General features: G+C 32.8%; 1 protein-coding gene across 2 annotated transcripts in view; it reads left to right on the forward strand.

The window, feature by feature from the left end:
- Window positions 1-15,183, forward strand: part of USP53 (ubiquitin specific peptidase 53) — a 69,666-nt gene that overhangs the window by 25,836 nt on the left and 28,647 nt on the right. For both annotated transcript variants that reach the window (XM_063107933.1, XM_063107934.1), the window contains 6 exons: window positions 9,057-9,191; window positions 10,227-10,340; window positions 10,421-10,503; window positions 12,858-12,963; window positions 13,555-13,701; window positions 14,493-14,642. In XM_063107933.1, coding sequence (XP_062964003.1) covers window positions 9,057-9,191; window positions 10,227-10,340; window positions 10,421-10,503; window positions 12,858-12,963; window positions 13,555-13,701; window positions 14,493-14,642 — 735 coding nt within the window. The remainder of the gene's footprint in view (window positions 1-9,056; window positions 9,192-10,226; window positions 10,341-10,420; window positions 10,504-12,857; window positions 12,964-13,554; window positions 13,702-14,492; window positions 14,643-15,183) is intronic.

A 15,183-nucleotide genomic window follows, 5' to 3' on the forward strand; every position in this document is an offset into this window, starting at 1 on the left:
GCCACCATGTTGTGAGGAAGCCGAGTGGTCGCATAGAAAGGCCACATGTAGGCATCCTGGACACAGCTACAGCAGAGGTCCCAGCCAACCACAAGACATGAGTGAAGGACCTTCGGATAGTTCTTGGTCCCAGCATTCAAACTGCCTCAAATGACTCCCAAGTGGAGCAGAGTTGAGCCATCCCTATCATGATCAAAGTAATATTTTTTTTTTTTTCAGTAACTGAGTTTTGGGGTGGTTTGTTATGGAGCAGTAAATCACTGCAACAGGAGTTCAGATTATATAGGATCTTATAGGCCTTTGTGAAGACCTTGGCATTTTCTCTTACTGATTAGGAAGTTTTAAGATTGTTCTGAGTGGAGGAGTGATATAATATATCTTAACTAGGTGTAATGATTGAACTAGTTCCTTTTGGTGCTTTGCTGAGAATAAATAGAAGAGAGACAAAGGCAGAAACAGGGAGTCCAGTATATATTAAGAATTCACTTGTGTCATTGAAATCTTTTACCCCAGAATTCAAGATTTTGTTAACATGTTTTAGAGATAAATTTTTTTCATTCTTTGTTCTTGAATATCCTTAATGAAAACACACACACACACACACACACACACACACACACACACACACACACAAAAAAAATTTACATACCTTAATTTCTTAATAATCGTGAAGGGGCTGTTTGAATAAATTACCGAAGGAAGAAATTTTATGTTCTCATTTTTAGAACATGGCAAAATCGGGTTATAGTTTAAGGATGGAAAATGAACCTAGACCAAATTACAGTATCACTCTTTATTTACTTCCAGCAAATTTTGAATGTTTTGCCCAATTGTAAAAACTAGTCCAGTTCAGTTTCCTAGCCCAATTTTTTTATAGCCCTATACAATCACCTCCTGTTCCTTCTGCTTGCCTCCCCCTAAAACAAACAAACAAACAAACAAACAAACAAACACCCCACGCATACATACATTGCATTTCAGCCAAACTGGCTTTCATTTCTCAGAGCTGGCTCCCATCTTCAAGTCTTTTTTCATTGTTATTCCTTTTGTCTGGAATGCTTTTCTTCCACATGTCCTCATGGCTAACACACTTATTTCCTTTATGCCTCTCCTCAAGTGTTTTTTCCATCAGTGAGGCCTTCCCTGACTACCCTAGGTAAAAGGTAAGCTGTTTCCCTCTGTCTTACCTCTAGCATTCCTATCCCCATTACACTGCTTTATTTTTCTTTCTTGTATTGTATTTCCTTACTTTTTTCTCTGTTGTACTTAATCACATTGTGACATATTAAATAATTACTTATTTGCCTTCTTGTGACTACAACTAGAATGTAAGCTCCATGTGGGCAGGGTTGTCATCTGTTTTCTAGCATAGAACAATGCCTGACATATACTAGGAAGAAAAAAATAAATGATAAATGAATGATAAATGAATGACAGTGTTGTATAGGATTAATATCTTAAACGTTACCTGGAACAGTTAATTACCTAAATAAGACAAAATCTAAAAATTATTTTTTATCTTCTAGTATTCATGATTTTAGCTCTTGTGATGTCTAAAATAATTATAGTTCTGGGTATCTAATATCAGTTGGCATCTTTATTTTTTAATTTATTTTATTTATAAGTTAAGTTTTTTTTGCTGTAGTAGAGCAGACTCATGAAATATTTTTCTAGCCTACCATATGTTGCATGTAAAAAAAATTTTTTTTTTGCTATGACATGAACTGAATATGGCCAATTCTTATTTGGTGGGTTGTCATTGAAAACCTTTCTTTTTTCCTCACTTCCTTCCACATAAGATTGCATAAAACTGGAACTTATTTAAAAGTATTTCAGTTGTTTAAATTCAGTAAGGAAGATAGAAGACCAGATTAACATATATAATCTCATGTCCTTGAATGATGTTTCCACAGTTTCTTAGGCTAAGGTTAGAAGCAATTCTCAAAATGAGGAAAATAGATAAGTTGAGGGGAGGGGAGGACCTTTTTTTAAAAAATTAAACGTAATTATTATTTCTTCTCTGATGCTTCTTATAAAATGTACATTTGCATTTTTAAAAGGAAATTTAGTATAATAATAGTGAGAAATTGTCATTCTATTGAGGTTGTCTAATTTTTGTTTGTTTTTCAACAGGAGTTTATAATTTTCTGAGGTTTAAGAACCTAGTAGAAGAAATAAAACATTTTAAAAGTTCATTTACGTTACTTTAACTTTTTTTCCTAAGATTAGTGAATTCCTACTAATTTTTATGTGATTATATCTTTTTAATTTCTATAGTATATTTTTAGATTTAAAGCAACTTATCTCTAAATTCTGTTCTTAAACAACCTACATCAGAATCATATGAGGAATAGTTTAAAAATGGGCCTCACCTCAGGCTTACTCAATCAGAGTCTCTGAGGATGGGACCTGAGAGCTCTACATGTTTAATTCTTATGCATGCTAATATTTGATTTAGAGGCTGGTAAAACTATTTCTGAACTTCACTGATATGAATAGTTACTTTTAATTTTTGTATGGAATGTTAGAGCAAAACACTATTCTGTATTAGTTTCTGAGCATAGAGGTTTTTTTTTTCTTTTTCTTTTTAATATTTATTTGTACATATTTGTTGGGTATAGTGTGTTGTTTCAATACATGTATATACTATACATAGATTCATTTAGTGTAGATAGTGTAGCTAGTGTAGCTTTTACCCATTAATCCACACTTTCCCTTCCCCTGACCCCTCTCTCCCTCCATCCATGTTGCTGTAAATGACAGTATGTCATTTTCTTTTAATAGCTGAATAGAATTCCATTGTGTATGTATACCACAGTTGTTTTTATCCATTCATCCGTTGATGGGCGTTTAGGTTGATTTCATTTCTTGGCTATTGTGAAGTGTTGCAATGAACATGGTAGTGCAGGCATCTTTTTGATATATTGATTTTATTTCCTTTGGGTATATAGCCAGTAGTGAGATAGCTTAGCTCAGTTGTAAGGTACATCTATTTTTAGTTCTCTGAGGAATCTCCATACTGTTTTCCATAGTGTGGCTGTACCAATTTACATTCTCACCAGCAATATAAGAGAGTTCCCTTTTCTCCACATTTTTACCAGCATTTGTTATTTTTTATCTTTTTGATAACAGCCATTCTAACAAGGGTGAAATGATATCTCATTGTGGTTTTAATTTGTGTTTCCTTGGTGAATAGTGATGTTGAGCATTTTTTCATAGGTCTGTTTGTCATTTGTATGTCTTCTTTTGAGAAATATCTGTTTGGGTTCTTGCCCATTTTTTAAATGAGTTATTTATTTTCTTGCTGTTGAGTTTCTTACATATTCTGGATATTAGCTCCTTGTCTGATGTGTAGTTTGCAAACATTTTCTCCCATTCTGTAGGTTGTCTCTTCACTTTGTTAATCATGAAGCTTTTTAGTTTGATATAGTGTATGAAAATATATAACAAATTTATAGTATATAGAAATACATTGGGGTATTTTTTATTTAGTTGCTAGTGCCTTGTAGTCTCATTCAAAAAAACACTGCCCATGCCCATTTCATATAGTGTTTCCCCTATGATTTCTTCTAGTAGTTTCAGGTCTTAAATTTTGGTCTTTGATCCATTTGGGATTGATTTTTGTACAGAATGAGGTAGAGGTCTAGTTTCAGTCATCTACTTGTGGATATCCAGTTTTCCAAGCACCATTTATTGAAGAGGCTGTCTTTTCCCCAGTGTACATTTTTGGCACCTTTGTTGAAAATCAGTTGGCTATAAATGTGAGGGTTTATTTCTGCTCTGTATTCTGTTCATTTGGTCCATTTGTCTATTTTTTGCCAGTGCCTGCTGTTTTGGTTACTATAGTTTTATAGTATATTTTAATTCAGGAAGTGTGATGCCTCTAACTTTGTTCTTTTTGTTCATGATTGCTTTCACTATACCAGTCTTTTGTGGCTCCACAGAAATTTTAGAATTGTTTTTTCTATTTCTGTGAAAATGGCATTGGTATTTTGATTAGGGATTGCATTAGATGTGTAGATTGCTTTGGGTAATATGGATGTTTTGATGATCTTAAATTCTTCCAGCCCATGAACATGGGATATCTTTACATTTGTTTGTGTCCTCTTCAGGTTTTTTCACCCATGATTTATAGATTTCATTATAGATATCTTTTACCTCCTTGGTTAAATTTACTCCTGGAAATTTCATTTTGTTTGATAGATATTGTGAATGAAATTGCCTTCATGATTTCTTCTTCAACTGTTTTGTTATTGGTGTATGAGAAGTCTGTCTATTGATTTCTGTGTGTTGATTTTGTATCTTGCTGCTATACTGAATTCATTCCTAGTAATTTTTCAGAGGAGTCTAGGGTTTTCTATGTGTGAATCATATCATCTGCAAGTAAGGATAGTTTGACTTCCTCCTTTCTGATTTGGATACACTTTATTGCTTTCTCTTGCCTTATTTTGCTGGCTAGAACTTCCAATACTATGGTGATTAAGAGTGGGGGAAGTGGGCATCCTTCTCTCGTTCCATATCTTAGAGGAAAAGCCTCCAATTTTTGTCCATTCAATATGATATTAGCTGTGGCTTTGTCATATATGGCCTTTATTGTGTTGCGGTACATACCTTCTATACCTAGTTTGTTGAGTATTTTTATTATGAGGTTGTTGGATTTTATCAAATGCTTTTTCTTTGTCTGTTGCAATGATCATATGTTTTTTTCCTTCATTCTGTTGTTGTGATGTATCGTGTTTATTGATTTGTGCATTTTGAACCATCCTTGCATCCCTGGGATAGATTCCACTTGATCATGGTGAATGATCTTTTTAATGTTTTATTGGATTCTGTTTGCTAGTATTTGTTGAGGATCTTCACATCTGTGTTCATTAGGAATGTTGGTCTGTTTTCTTTTTTTGTTGCATCTTTTTTCAGTTTTGGTATAAGGTTAATGCTGGCCTTGTAGAAACAGTTTGGAAATATTCGCTCCTCTTCAATTTTTGTGAAGAGTTCAAGAAGACTTGGTATTCTTCTTTTAAGGTTTTGGTAGAATTTGGCAGTGAAACCATCTGGTTTTAGAGTTTTCTTTGTTGTGAGACTTTTTATTACTGCTTCAGTCTCATTACTAGTTTTTGTATTGTTTAGATTTTCTAATTCTTCACAATTCAACCTTGGTAGTTGTCTAGTTCTTCACAATTCAACCTTGGTAGGTTGTATGTGTCCAGGAATTTATCCATTTCTTCTAGGTTTTTCAGTTTTTTAGCAAATAGTTGTTTTTAATAGTCTGTTATGATCCTGTGTATTTCTGTGGTATCAATTGTAATGTCTTCTTTATTCATTTCTGGTTTTATTTATTTGAGTCTTCTCTGTTTTATTCTTTAGTCTAATGGTTTATCAATTTTGTTTATCTTTTCTAAAAACCAACTATTCATTTCATCAATATTTTTTATTATTTTATAAATATCTAATTCCTTTATTTCTGCTGTGATTTTTGTTACTTCTCCTTCTCCTAATTTTAGGTTTGTTTTGTTTTTGTTTTTCTAGTTCCTTGAGGTGGAATGTTTGGTTATTTGAAGGCTTTCTACTTTTTTGATGTAGACATTTATTGCTATAAACTTCCCTCTTGGAACTGCTTTGGATATATCCTATAGGTTCTGGCATGCTGTGTTTCATTTGCATTTGTTTTTAGGCATTTTAAATTTCCTTTTTGATTTTTTCTTTAACCCATTCATTGATTAAGAGCATGTTGTTTAAGTTCCATATTATTGTAGTTTCCAGTGACCTGTCTGTTACTGATTTCTAGTTTTATTCCATTGTGGTTGGACAAGATAGTATGATTTCATTTTTAGAAAATTTGTTGTGACTTGTTTTGTGACTAGTATATGGTCTTTTCTAGAGAATGTTCCATGTGCTAGTTAGAAAAATGTGTATTCTGCAGTTGTTGAATGAAATGTTCTATAAATGTCCATTAGGTCTAATTGGTCTAGAAAGGAGATTAACTCTGATTTTCTTGGTTAATTTTCTGTCTGGATGATCTGTCCTTTGCTGAAAGGGGGTTAATAAAGTCTCCAACTCTTATTGTGTTGGAGTCTATTTCTACCATTATGTCTAGTAGTATTTGCTTTATATATCTGGGTGCTCTGGAGTTGGGTGTATGTATATTTAGAATTGTTATATCATCTTGTTGAACTGATCCCTGTATCATTATAATGACCTTTATCATTTTTTTTTACTTTCCTTAGCTTGAAGTCTGTTTTATCTGTTATAAGCATAGATACTCCTGGTCTTTTTTGATTTCCATTTGCAGGAAATATCTTTTTCCAATTCTTCACTTTAATGTGTGTCTTCATAGGTGAAGTGAGTTTCCTATAGGTAGTATATTGTTCTTATTTTATAATCCATTCTGCTGCTCTGTGTCTTTTAATTGTGGAAATTAATTCATTTGCATTTAGAGTTATCGTTACACAGGGACTTGTTAATGTCATTTTGCTACTTTTTTTCTGGTTTTGTAGAACCTTCTTTCCTTTTTTCCAGTCTTACTTTCTTCCTTTGTGATTAAGTGGTTTCCTCTAATAGAATATTTTGATTTCTCACTACTTATTTTTAGTATGTCTACTACTGGTTTTTGTGCTATGGTTACCAAGAGGTTTACACAAAATGTTATAGTTATAATAAATTATTTAAAAATAATAACAACTTTGATGGCTAAGAAAAAAGAAAAAAACAAAGCCAACTCTACAGTTTAACATTATTCTTCCCCGCTTTCTGACAGTCCACTGTTTCAAGTTACAACTTTTAATATTTTCTATCTCTTATTCAGTTGTTGAATTTGTTATTATCTTTTTGGGTTTGTCCTTTAGTATTCATAGTGAGGATATAAGTGGTTTATTCACCAGCCTTATAACATTGAAGTATTCTGAGATTGTTTACGTACTTCATTAGTGAGTTTTATACCTTCAAATCTTTCAGTGTGAAGAACTCACTTTAGCATTTCTTGTGAGGCAGGTCTAATGTTGGTGAATTTCCTTAGCTTTTGTTTGTCTGGGAAAGACTTTATTTTTCCTTCATATTTGAAGGTTAGCTTTGCTGGATACAGAATTCTTGGCTGACAGTCTTTTTCCTTCAGCACTCTGAATATATCATCCCATTCCCTCCTGGCCATTAGGGTTTCTGCTGAGAAATCCACTGAGAGATATATTGAGGCTCTGTTGAATGTTGTGTTTTTCTCTTGCTGCTTTCAGTATTTTTTATCTTTGCTTTTTAATAATTTGATTATGATGTGCTTGGGGTATTTCTCTTTGAACTGAATGTGGTTGGTGACCTCTGAGCTTCCTGTACCTGAATGCTGTTATCTTTCTCCATATTTGGGAAATTTTCAACCATTATTGCCTTAAATATGCTTTCTAGGTCTCTTCCTTTTTGTCTCCTTTGGATCCTCCAATTATGCAGAGGTTATTTTGCTTGAATGAGTCCCATAACTGCTTCAATTCTGTTTCATTTTTTCTTATTCTTTTTTCTTTTTGCTCCTCTGATTGGTTAATTTCATATGTTCTACCTTTGAGCTCACTGATTCTGTCCTCTGACCAAGTTTGCTGTTGGAGCTCTTTACTAAGTTTTTTACTTCACATTAATGTACTCTTTATTTCTAGAATTTCTATTTGGCTTTTAAAAGTAGATTCTATTTCTTTGTCAAGTTTCTTGTTCTACTCCTGGATTGTTTTCCAATTATCGTTTAATTTTCTATCTGTATTTTCTTGTGATTCCCTGAACATCTTTAAGTGGATTATTCTGAATTCCCTGTCAGGCATTTCATAAATCCTCTGTTCTTCTGGGTTCATTTTTGTTGGTTTCCTCTGGTGTCATATTTTTCTGTTCTTTCTTGATTTTTGTGTCTTCAGGTTGTTGCCTGGGCATTTGAGATGGCTGCCTCTTCCAGGTTTTATAGTTGTACTTTGGTGCTGTTAGACCTTTGCTGCTCAATGTCAGAACTTTGTCTTTGGTCTTTGGTTGTTTTCCATTCTCTGGTGGAATAATAGCAACCGCCACCTCTTAAAAACTGCTGGAAGTAATTTGATACCCTGTGGTTAATTCCTGGATTGGGGGACATTTACTTTGGGGACTGGAACTTGAACTCTGTGCCTGAGCAAAATTACTGTTGTTTCTCAGATTGGTACCAGATTTTAAATGTCGGCCTTTTAGTAATTTCCTGATCATGTGGGAAATTCCAAATGCCTCTGGGATATGTGGAAATTCCAGCCTGGGACTGAGTCTTTCTCACAAACTGTGCCCCCTGCAGTTCTATTGCACTTACCAGTCTCCCCTTGTGTGGCAATTATGTTGATGAGAAGGCAGATCAGCTGCCTACACCGCTCCCCTATACAGTCTTATTGGATCAGTGTCCCCCACCCCCGCTTACTGCAAACATTTCTCATGGGGCAGGCTCTGCAAGAGTTCCCTGTGAAGACTCACCAAACTCTGGGTGATTTCTTTCTCCTGTTGGCTGTGGCCCCTCCCTCATATGTCTGCACAAGGGAAGCTTGTGAGCAGCTTTGCTGGTCTGGGAAATGGGATGGTGCACTCCAAAGTGATTTTTTTTTTTTTTTTTACCAGAGGTTGCCACACCCTTTTTCTCTGCAGATTCCAAGTAGCTTCATGCAAAGGGCGCTACTGCTGCTTTGCCATGTTTAGGTAGCTGCTGCATATTCTGGTAGCTGCTCATTGAGTGGTTGGGGCTGGGTTTGACCTGGATAATCCCTCCTCCTGCTCCTTGTGGCTTTCCACACCTTCGTGGACTCTTAGTGTTGTGTGTTTTTCTCTTGCTGCTTTCAGTATTCTTGGGTCTCTCTTCCTTCTGCTCCAAGTTCCAGTGATTACAGGATGGAAGTTTTTGTGTTTTAATTGATGTAAGTTGATTGGTTGTGAGGGGCAGCAACCCAGGAATCCTCCATTCCACCACCTTGTTGATGCCACTTCCCGTCTGAGCATAGTGTTCTGAGTTTGTGTTATAATGAAATTATTGAAGTGGTTTTAAAGTTGTTGGCATGAAACTTACTGATGTACTTGTTGATTCCCAGACAATATTTGCACAGTTTCAACACAGTCGAGAAAAAGCACTTCCCTCAGATAACATAAGGCATGCTCTTGCAGAAAGCTTCAAAGATGAGCAGCGATTTCAACTTGGTCTTATGGATGATGCTGCTGAGTGCTTTGTAAGTATTTCTGATAATCTTTAAGAAGGCAGGATAGTAGTTTTCATTTGCTACATGATGCAGATTTTGAGAAAAATGAAACAAAAATTTATAGCAATAGAAAAGTGTTAGAACTGGTCAGTGGATTCATGTCTTACCCATCCTTCAAGGATCTATTTAAACTCATCTGTATTTTGTGTTATACTTTTGGTTTGATTATTTCTGCTGCTATAATTTTTACTGAGTGTGAGGCCACTAAAATATTTTAAAATTTATTTGTTGCAGCAAGAACTTTGCTAAACATAAATTATATTACTTAAATTAGTGTTCTACCTCAACAGGTTTTCCATGTCCAACACATCCCCAGCAGTAATATTTCTCACTGCATGCATTGAGTCTCACTGGGAGAGAAGGGGATCTTGTTTGGCAACTGTCAAGGCCACCATTTCTGATACATGCCATACTCCGGGTTGAGAATCACTGAGGTTGTTATTCTAAGGCACTGTGTTACCACCATATTAATAAGTAGAGCATTCCTTTGATTAGGAATATATATACCCTATATACCTTCTAAAATATGTATGTTGTTTATTAAATGTCTCAGTAATATAGATGCCACCTACATGTAAGACAGAACCATTTCTTCTCTTAGCATTATTTGAGCCTCCTTACTATAGTGTCCATTCAACCTGTCCCTTTACATTCCATTTTCAGTGGCCACCAGATTAATATAATTTTCTTCAAGTTAATGCTTACTCTTCAAATATTTCTGTGATTCACACCTACACTTTTTCTGCAGACATTTAATGTCCTTTATAATTAAATGTTACATTATACTGTTTGTTTTGCTAAAAAAAATTTTTTAAGCTAATGCTACAAATGGTGAATAACTGAACAACATTTGAAGTGTTGATTAGAGAGGAAAGCTAAAAAGCTGACAATGTGTATGATGCTCCTAAATTTACACTTTGGAAAATCTTCAGTTAAAAAGAGTTGTATTTTGAAGTGTTCTCTGTAAGATCAACAACTCCTATGTCATTTTTATTTTTAAATTAGGAAAATATATTGGAGAGGATTCATTTTCACATAGTGCCAAGCAGAGATGCAGACATGTGTACCTCTAAATCTTGTATCACTCACCAGAAGTTTGCTATGACTCTGTACGAACAGGTGAGATGGCTTAATTATTTTATTAGATATTACATTTATGTTTTATGATTGATAGATTAAATGTGTGTTTTTACCTATAGTGTGTGTGTCGTAGCTGTGGAGCATCATCAGATCCTCTACCTTTTACAGAATTTGTGCGGTACATTTCTACAACAGCCCTATGGTAAGAACCTTTTAAAGCGCATTCCCAGCACACATTTAATAACACGTTTAGGCACATTGAGCATTTATTCTATAAACCCAGATTAAACTCATTAAACCTATTTCTTCATCAACAAAATAGTGTTTTTGATAAAACACATACATATGTGAATTTCCCCTCTCTGTCTGAGACTAACAAATGTGCTACTAACAGAGGTACCAAGTAACATCTGTCTCAGTTGGATGTTTGTAGTTTAGCCTAATATATGTATCTTTTAGTGAAATGTACAAAATATTAGTCACAATTTATATATATTTGTAGCAAGTTTTTGGAATAGTGAACGGGAGCTTAAAATGGCAAACACAATGGTAAATAGAACTGTACATGGTTTCTTCATTTTTGCTAAGACGTTCCTTTTGTAGTGGCTGTGTACCTGTCAGGTACACTATGTCCCTTCATGATGATAAGAGTTAGGGTAAGCAGAAAAGGAAGAAAAATGTGAACATACTCCTCAGGTTACTGCATTTGAGGTCTCAGCATTCACCTTACATAAAAATTTACCATGATTTTTTGCCTGCCTGCCTCCTCCTCCCTTTCCCTCATTATCTGTGAAACATTAGCTAGTCTAAAAATGATCCCTAGACCTCACATAATAAAGATTGTTGGAATACTTTCCAATAAGTATTTGAGAGTATAAATATTTTATGTGGTAAACATTTAATGAGATCATAAATGTTTGCAGAAATTTTATGCAAAATACATAACATAGATCAATTATTACCTATCAGAATACATCAGTCCAACAGTTAGTTGATGAATGCTACCAATATTTTTGTCAGTGTACTAAGTGAATATCATGTTTTCATCTATTTCATATCATTTAACTTCTTTTCTTGGGTGTAACACATTATTTCTTAAAGATTATTGAAAAAAAACTATTTGGTTATTTGAGTGTGTTTAATATCTTTCTTATATATACAAAGTTGAAAAACATTGGTTTAGAGAGACATTCTCTAAACTTCAGTCAATTGTAGGCTCTTTTTTTTTTTTGTACGAAAAGTAGGAAGGTGTTTGAACAACGATAGACCAGAAATAAAAAGCAATAAAATTTTAACTCTACTTTGAAACTTTTGTATAAAGTAACAGCACCGTGAGGCAGTATCTAACATAATAAGAATTAGATCCCCATCAATCTCTGCCTGATCCACACTGCAAATTACAGGACTACAGACTTTGAACTCTAATTCTAATCTCTCTTTTTATGGTAATAAGTATTGAATTCCAATTATCAAATACATACTATGTTCCAGGTTTTATGTAAATTGTCTCTTTTAATCTCATCAAAAACACTATTTTGTTGATGAAGAAACAGGTTTAATGATGTTAATCTGGTAAGTAGATGAATTAAGATTCAAACCCAGGTATGTATGACTTCAGAATTTGCCTGGTTAACCACTACTCTGATGCTGTCAGTTTTGTAAAACCATTACATGCAATTTGAATGAGCTTATTAGATTTAGTGCTTTCTAGCACACTTGTGAAGTGTTTTGGAAGGGTACTTTTAGATGTTATCATATACTTGTAGGTGATTTAAACTATTGAACTTTAAAATATATCCTGTTCTAGGACAGTTTTATTACAATTAAGTAGAACCAGAGTATCTAGAATGTAAACTAATAAGGGTGTTTCAGCCAACATTATATTTCTTTTTGGAAATGTTTAAATAGTTGTTTAAAGGTACTTAATACCTTGATATGTAAAAATGTGATTCTTAGGGAGGTTGAATAAAAAGTAGCAGAGTTACCCTGTAATGAATTAAAAGGCCTGAGTAGGCTCTAATCAAATGATTAACGTTCATAATTGGAACAAAAGGCACAAGTCCAGCTTAAATAACTTTGGTTCTAACTTCTGCATTAATTAGCAAAAGGCCTTTTCCTAGCTGAAACTGTTACCTTTGTTTCTGGGAACTCTGGGCCAAAGAGGGAGCCTTTCCTATAATTTTGTTGTTCTTGTTAGGGTAGAGTTTAAACTCAAATCCCTACATGTTGAATAATAATTAAAAAAAAGATTTTGCCTTAGAACTACCTTCAGATGAAGCATCTTATCCTCATTTACGTAGTTCCAAACAAAAGTATAATTTTGTGTTATTTTATTCTATACTTGGCCTAATTTTTTTCATTATATACTTGCCAAATTTAATAATTTTCCATTGTATGGAAATTTACTTTATGATTAATTTTTCAGACACAGTCATGTTTTAGGAAAGGTGATGTGCACCTATATAGACAACTTAATATTTTCATGTGTAATATATTAAATCTGTTTTAAGTGCATAGACTAGATTTGGGACTTATTTGGCACTTTTTTTTTTGTAGCAATGAAGTTGAAAAAATGATGGAAAGGCATGAACGCTTCAAGCCTGAAATGTTTGCAGAATTGCTGCAAGCAGCAAATACAACTGATGACTATAGGAAATGTCCTGTAAGTATAATTTGGAGAATGTTAATATGTTTCTGTTTGTGAATTTGAAAATTGACATTCAGAAATTATCACACAAATATTAATTCTATATAGAGAATTAACTATAACAATTTATTTTTTCAATGTTGTTTTAGATAACTTTATACCATGTGAGCTATTTATCTTAGCACTATTTCCTTAAAAATCTAAACTATGTGAAGGAGTTATGGTAGCATATGTTGAATGGATTTTTTTCAAAGTCCTGAAATTTGTCATTTAACTAAAGAGATAGTTTTTTTTCTTTAAATTTGATAAGTGATACTCTTTTCTCATCTAATATTGTTAATGACTTCAGGAGTTTTATTTCTTTTTTGATTGAATTCTTATTTTGACATATTTACAAAAATACTAAAGAATACTTTGATTTAAAATAAACTTCTTGTTTAATCAATAATTAAGACAAATAGCTTGTTAGAAGTCAATTTCTAATATACTGAAGAATTAGATTTCAGATGTATGTTAAGATTGTCATTGTATAATACTGTATAAAGCTTTGCATTTAATATGTCTGTTTTGATAATTTCAAAATTTGCCTTTTGTGTTTTTCTGTAGAGTAACTGTGGCCAAAAAATAAAAATTCGCCGTGTTTTAATGAATTGCCCAGAGATTGTTACAATTGGCTTAGTCTGGGATTCTGAGCATTCTGACTTGACCGAAGATGTTGTTCGGAATCTAGCAACACGTCTTTATCTTCCTGGGGTACCACAATGTTTTCATTCTCTTCACTTTTACATTTCTCTAAAACATCTTAATATATTGTGATACACTTAATTTTGTTTTTCAAAACTAAATTTTCTTTCTAAAAGAAATAATAATAATCAGATGTAACTGATAAAATATAAATTTAATCATACCAGGTTGACTGAATGCCTTTCTTGCATAGACAAGAAAGGGCTTTTAATTACATACTAAACTATCTCATGCCCTTTTCTTTTACTGCATAACAATGATGTGATAATTATACATATATGTGATCATGTTTATAAATATAAATATTAATATAAAAATGTTTAAGATTTAAAATTCATCTATAGCGCTGATTTCTTTATATGCTTCATTGTTACTTAATATTTTGAATTTGTTTATGTTACAATTAAAATTTTAGATAATTATGTCAATTAATATGTTTAATGTATGTTCAAATATGTGATTCAATCAAGAATCATCAAGAATGTGTAGTTTACTTACATTTTGAGTTTATATATATATAAAGTGTCAGTTCTGTATTACTGAAGAGCTATGTTACTGAACTTATTTGTAGTGAATTTATTTTATTGGACTTAAAGTTTCTATGGACTAATTAAAAGTAGTAATTCTGTTAACAGTGCAATGTCAGTAGTGCCTTCAGTACTAATATCTTAATACTGGATTGGGACAGTATACATGAGAAATTTTTTTCATAATGAGTGTAATACATGATTTATCAAATTATTATTCCTTACTTTGTAAAAGATACAGTATTAAGTGTACATTATTAATTTTTTAAACAGCTTTTTTATAGGGTTACTGATGAAAATGCCAAAAATAGTGAACTTCACCTTGTTGGTATGATCTGCTATACCAGCCAACATTACTGTGCCTTTGCTTTTCATACCAAGAGTTCCAAATGGGTATTTTTTGATGATGCAAATGTGAAAGAGGTAAGTGACACTTTCACTAACTGGAACAATTATTTTTTTTGTACTTTTCACGAAAAAAATGTTATAATAATAATGGTATAGAAAATGACATAATTGTTGTACAACATAATAACAAATGAATGTAATAATAATAGCATCATTAAGTTCAAACTTATTTTTATTATTAACATATGCCTTATTTTGAAGCCAACTTTTAAACCAGTCCATTTCCAGAATAATAAAAAGTTGACTAAGAAATGTTAGTATACAAATATTAACTGTTAGTGATCCCTGTGTCAGTAATGATCATGCCCTTTTGTCTGATACATAGATATATGTATTTCTTTGTAGATAGTTCACAGTTGCTTGTGTAACTATTGATGAAAACATACTTGCTTTTAAAAATATTTTTATGACAATGTTTTTAAATTTTGAGTGTGGTATACAGTTATATATATCGGTTATATCCTTTGGTAAATAATTTACTTATTCAAACATAATATTGTGTAGAAAACTAGTGAATAGTAGTTCTTAATAAGGAGTATTGCAATCAGTGAAGCTT

This window comes from Cynocephalus volans, chromosome 9 (assembly GCF_027409185.1).
Source record: "Cynocephalus volans isolate mCynVol1 chromosome 9, mCynVol1.pri, whole genome shotgun sequence".
NCBI classification, from domain to species: domain Eukaryota; kingdom Metazoa; phylum Chordata; class Mammalia; order Dermoptera; family Cynocephalidae; genus Cynocephalus; species Cynocephalus volans.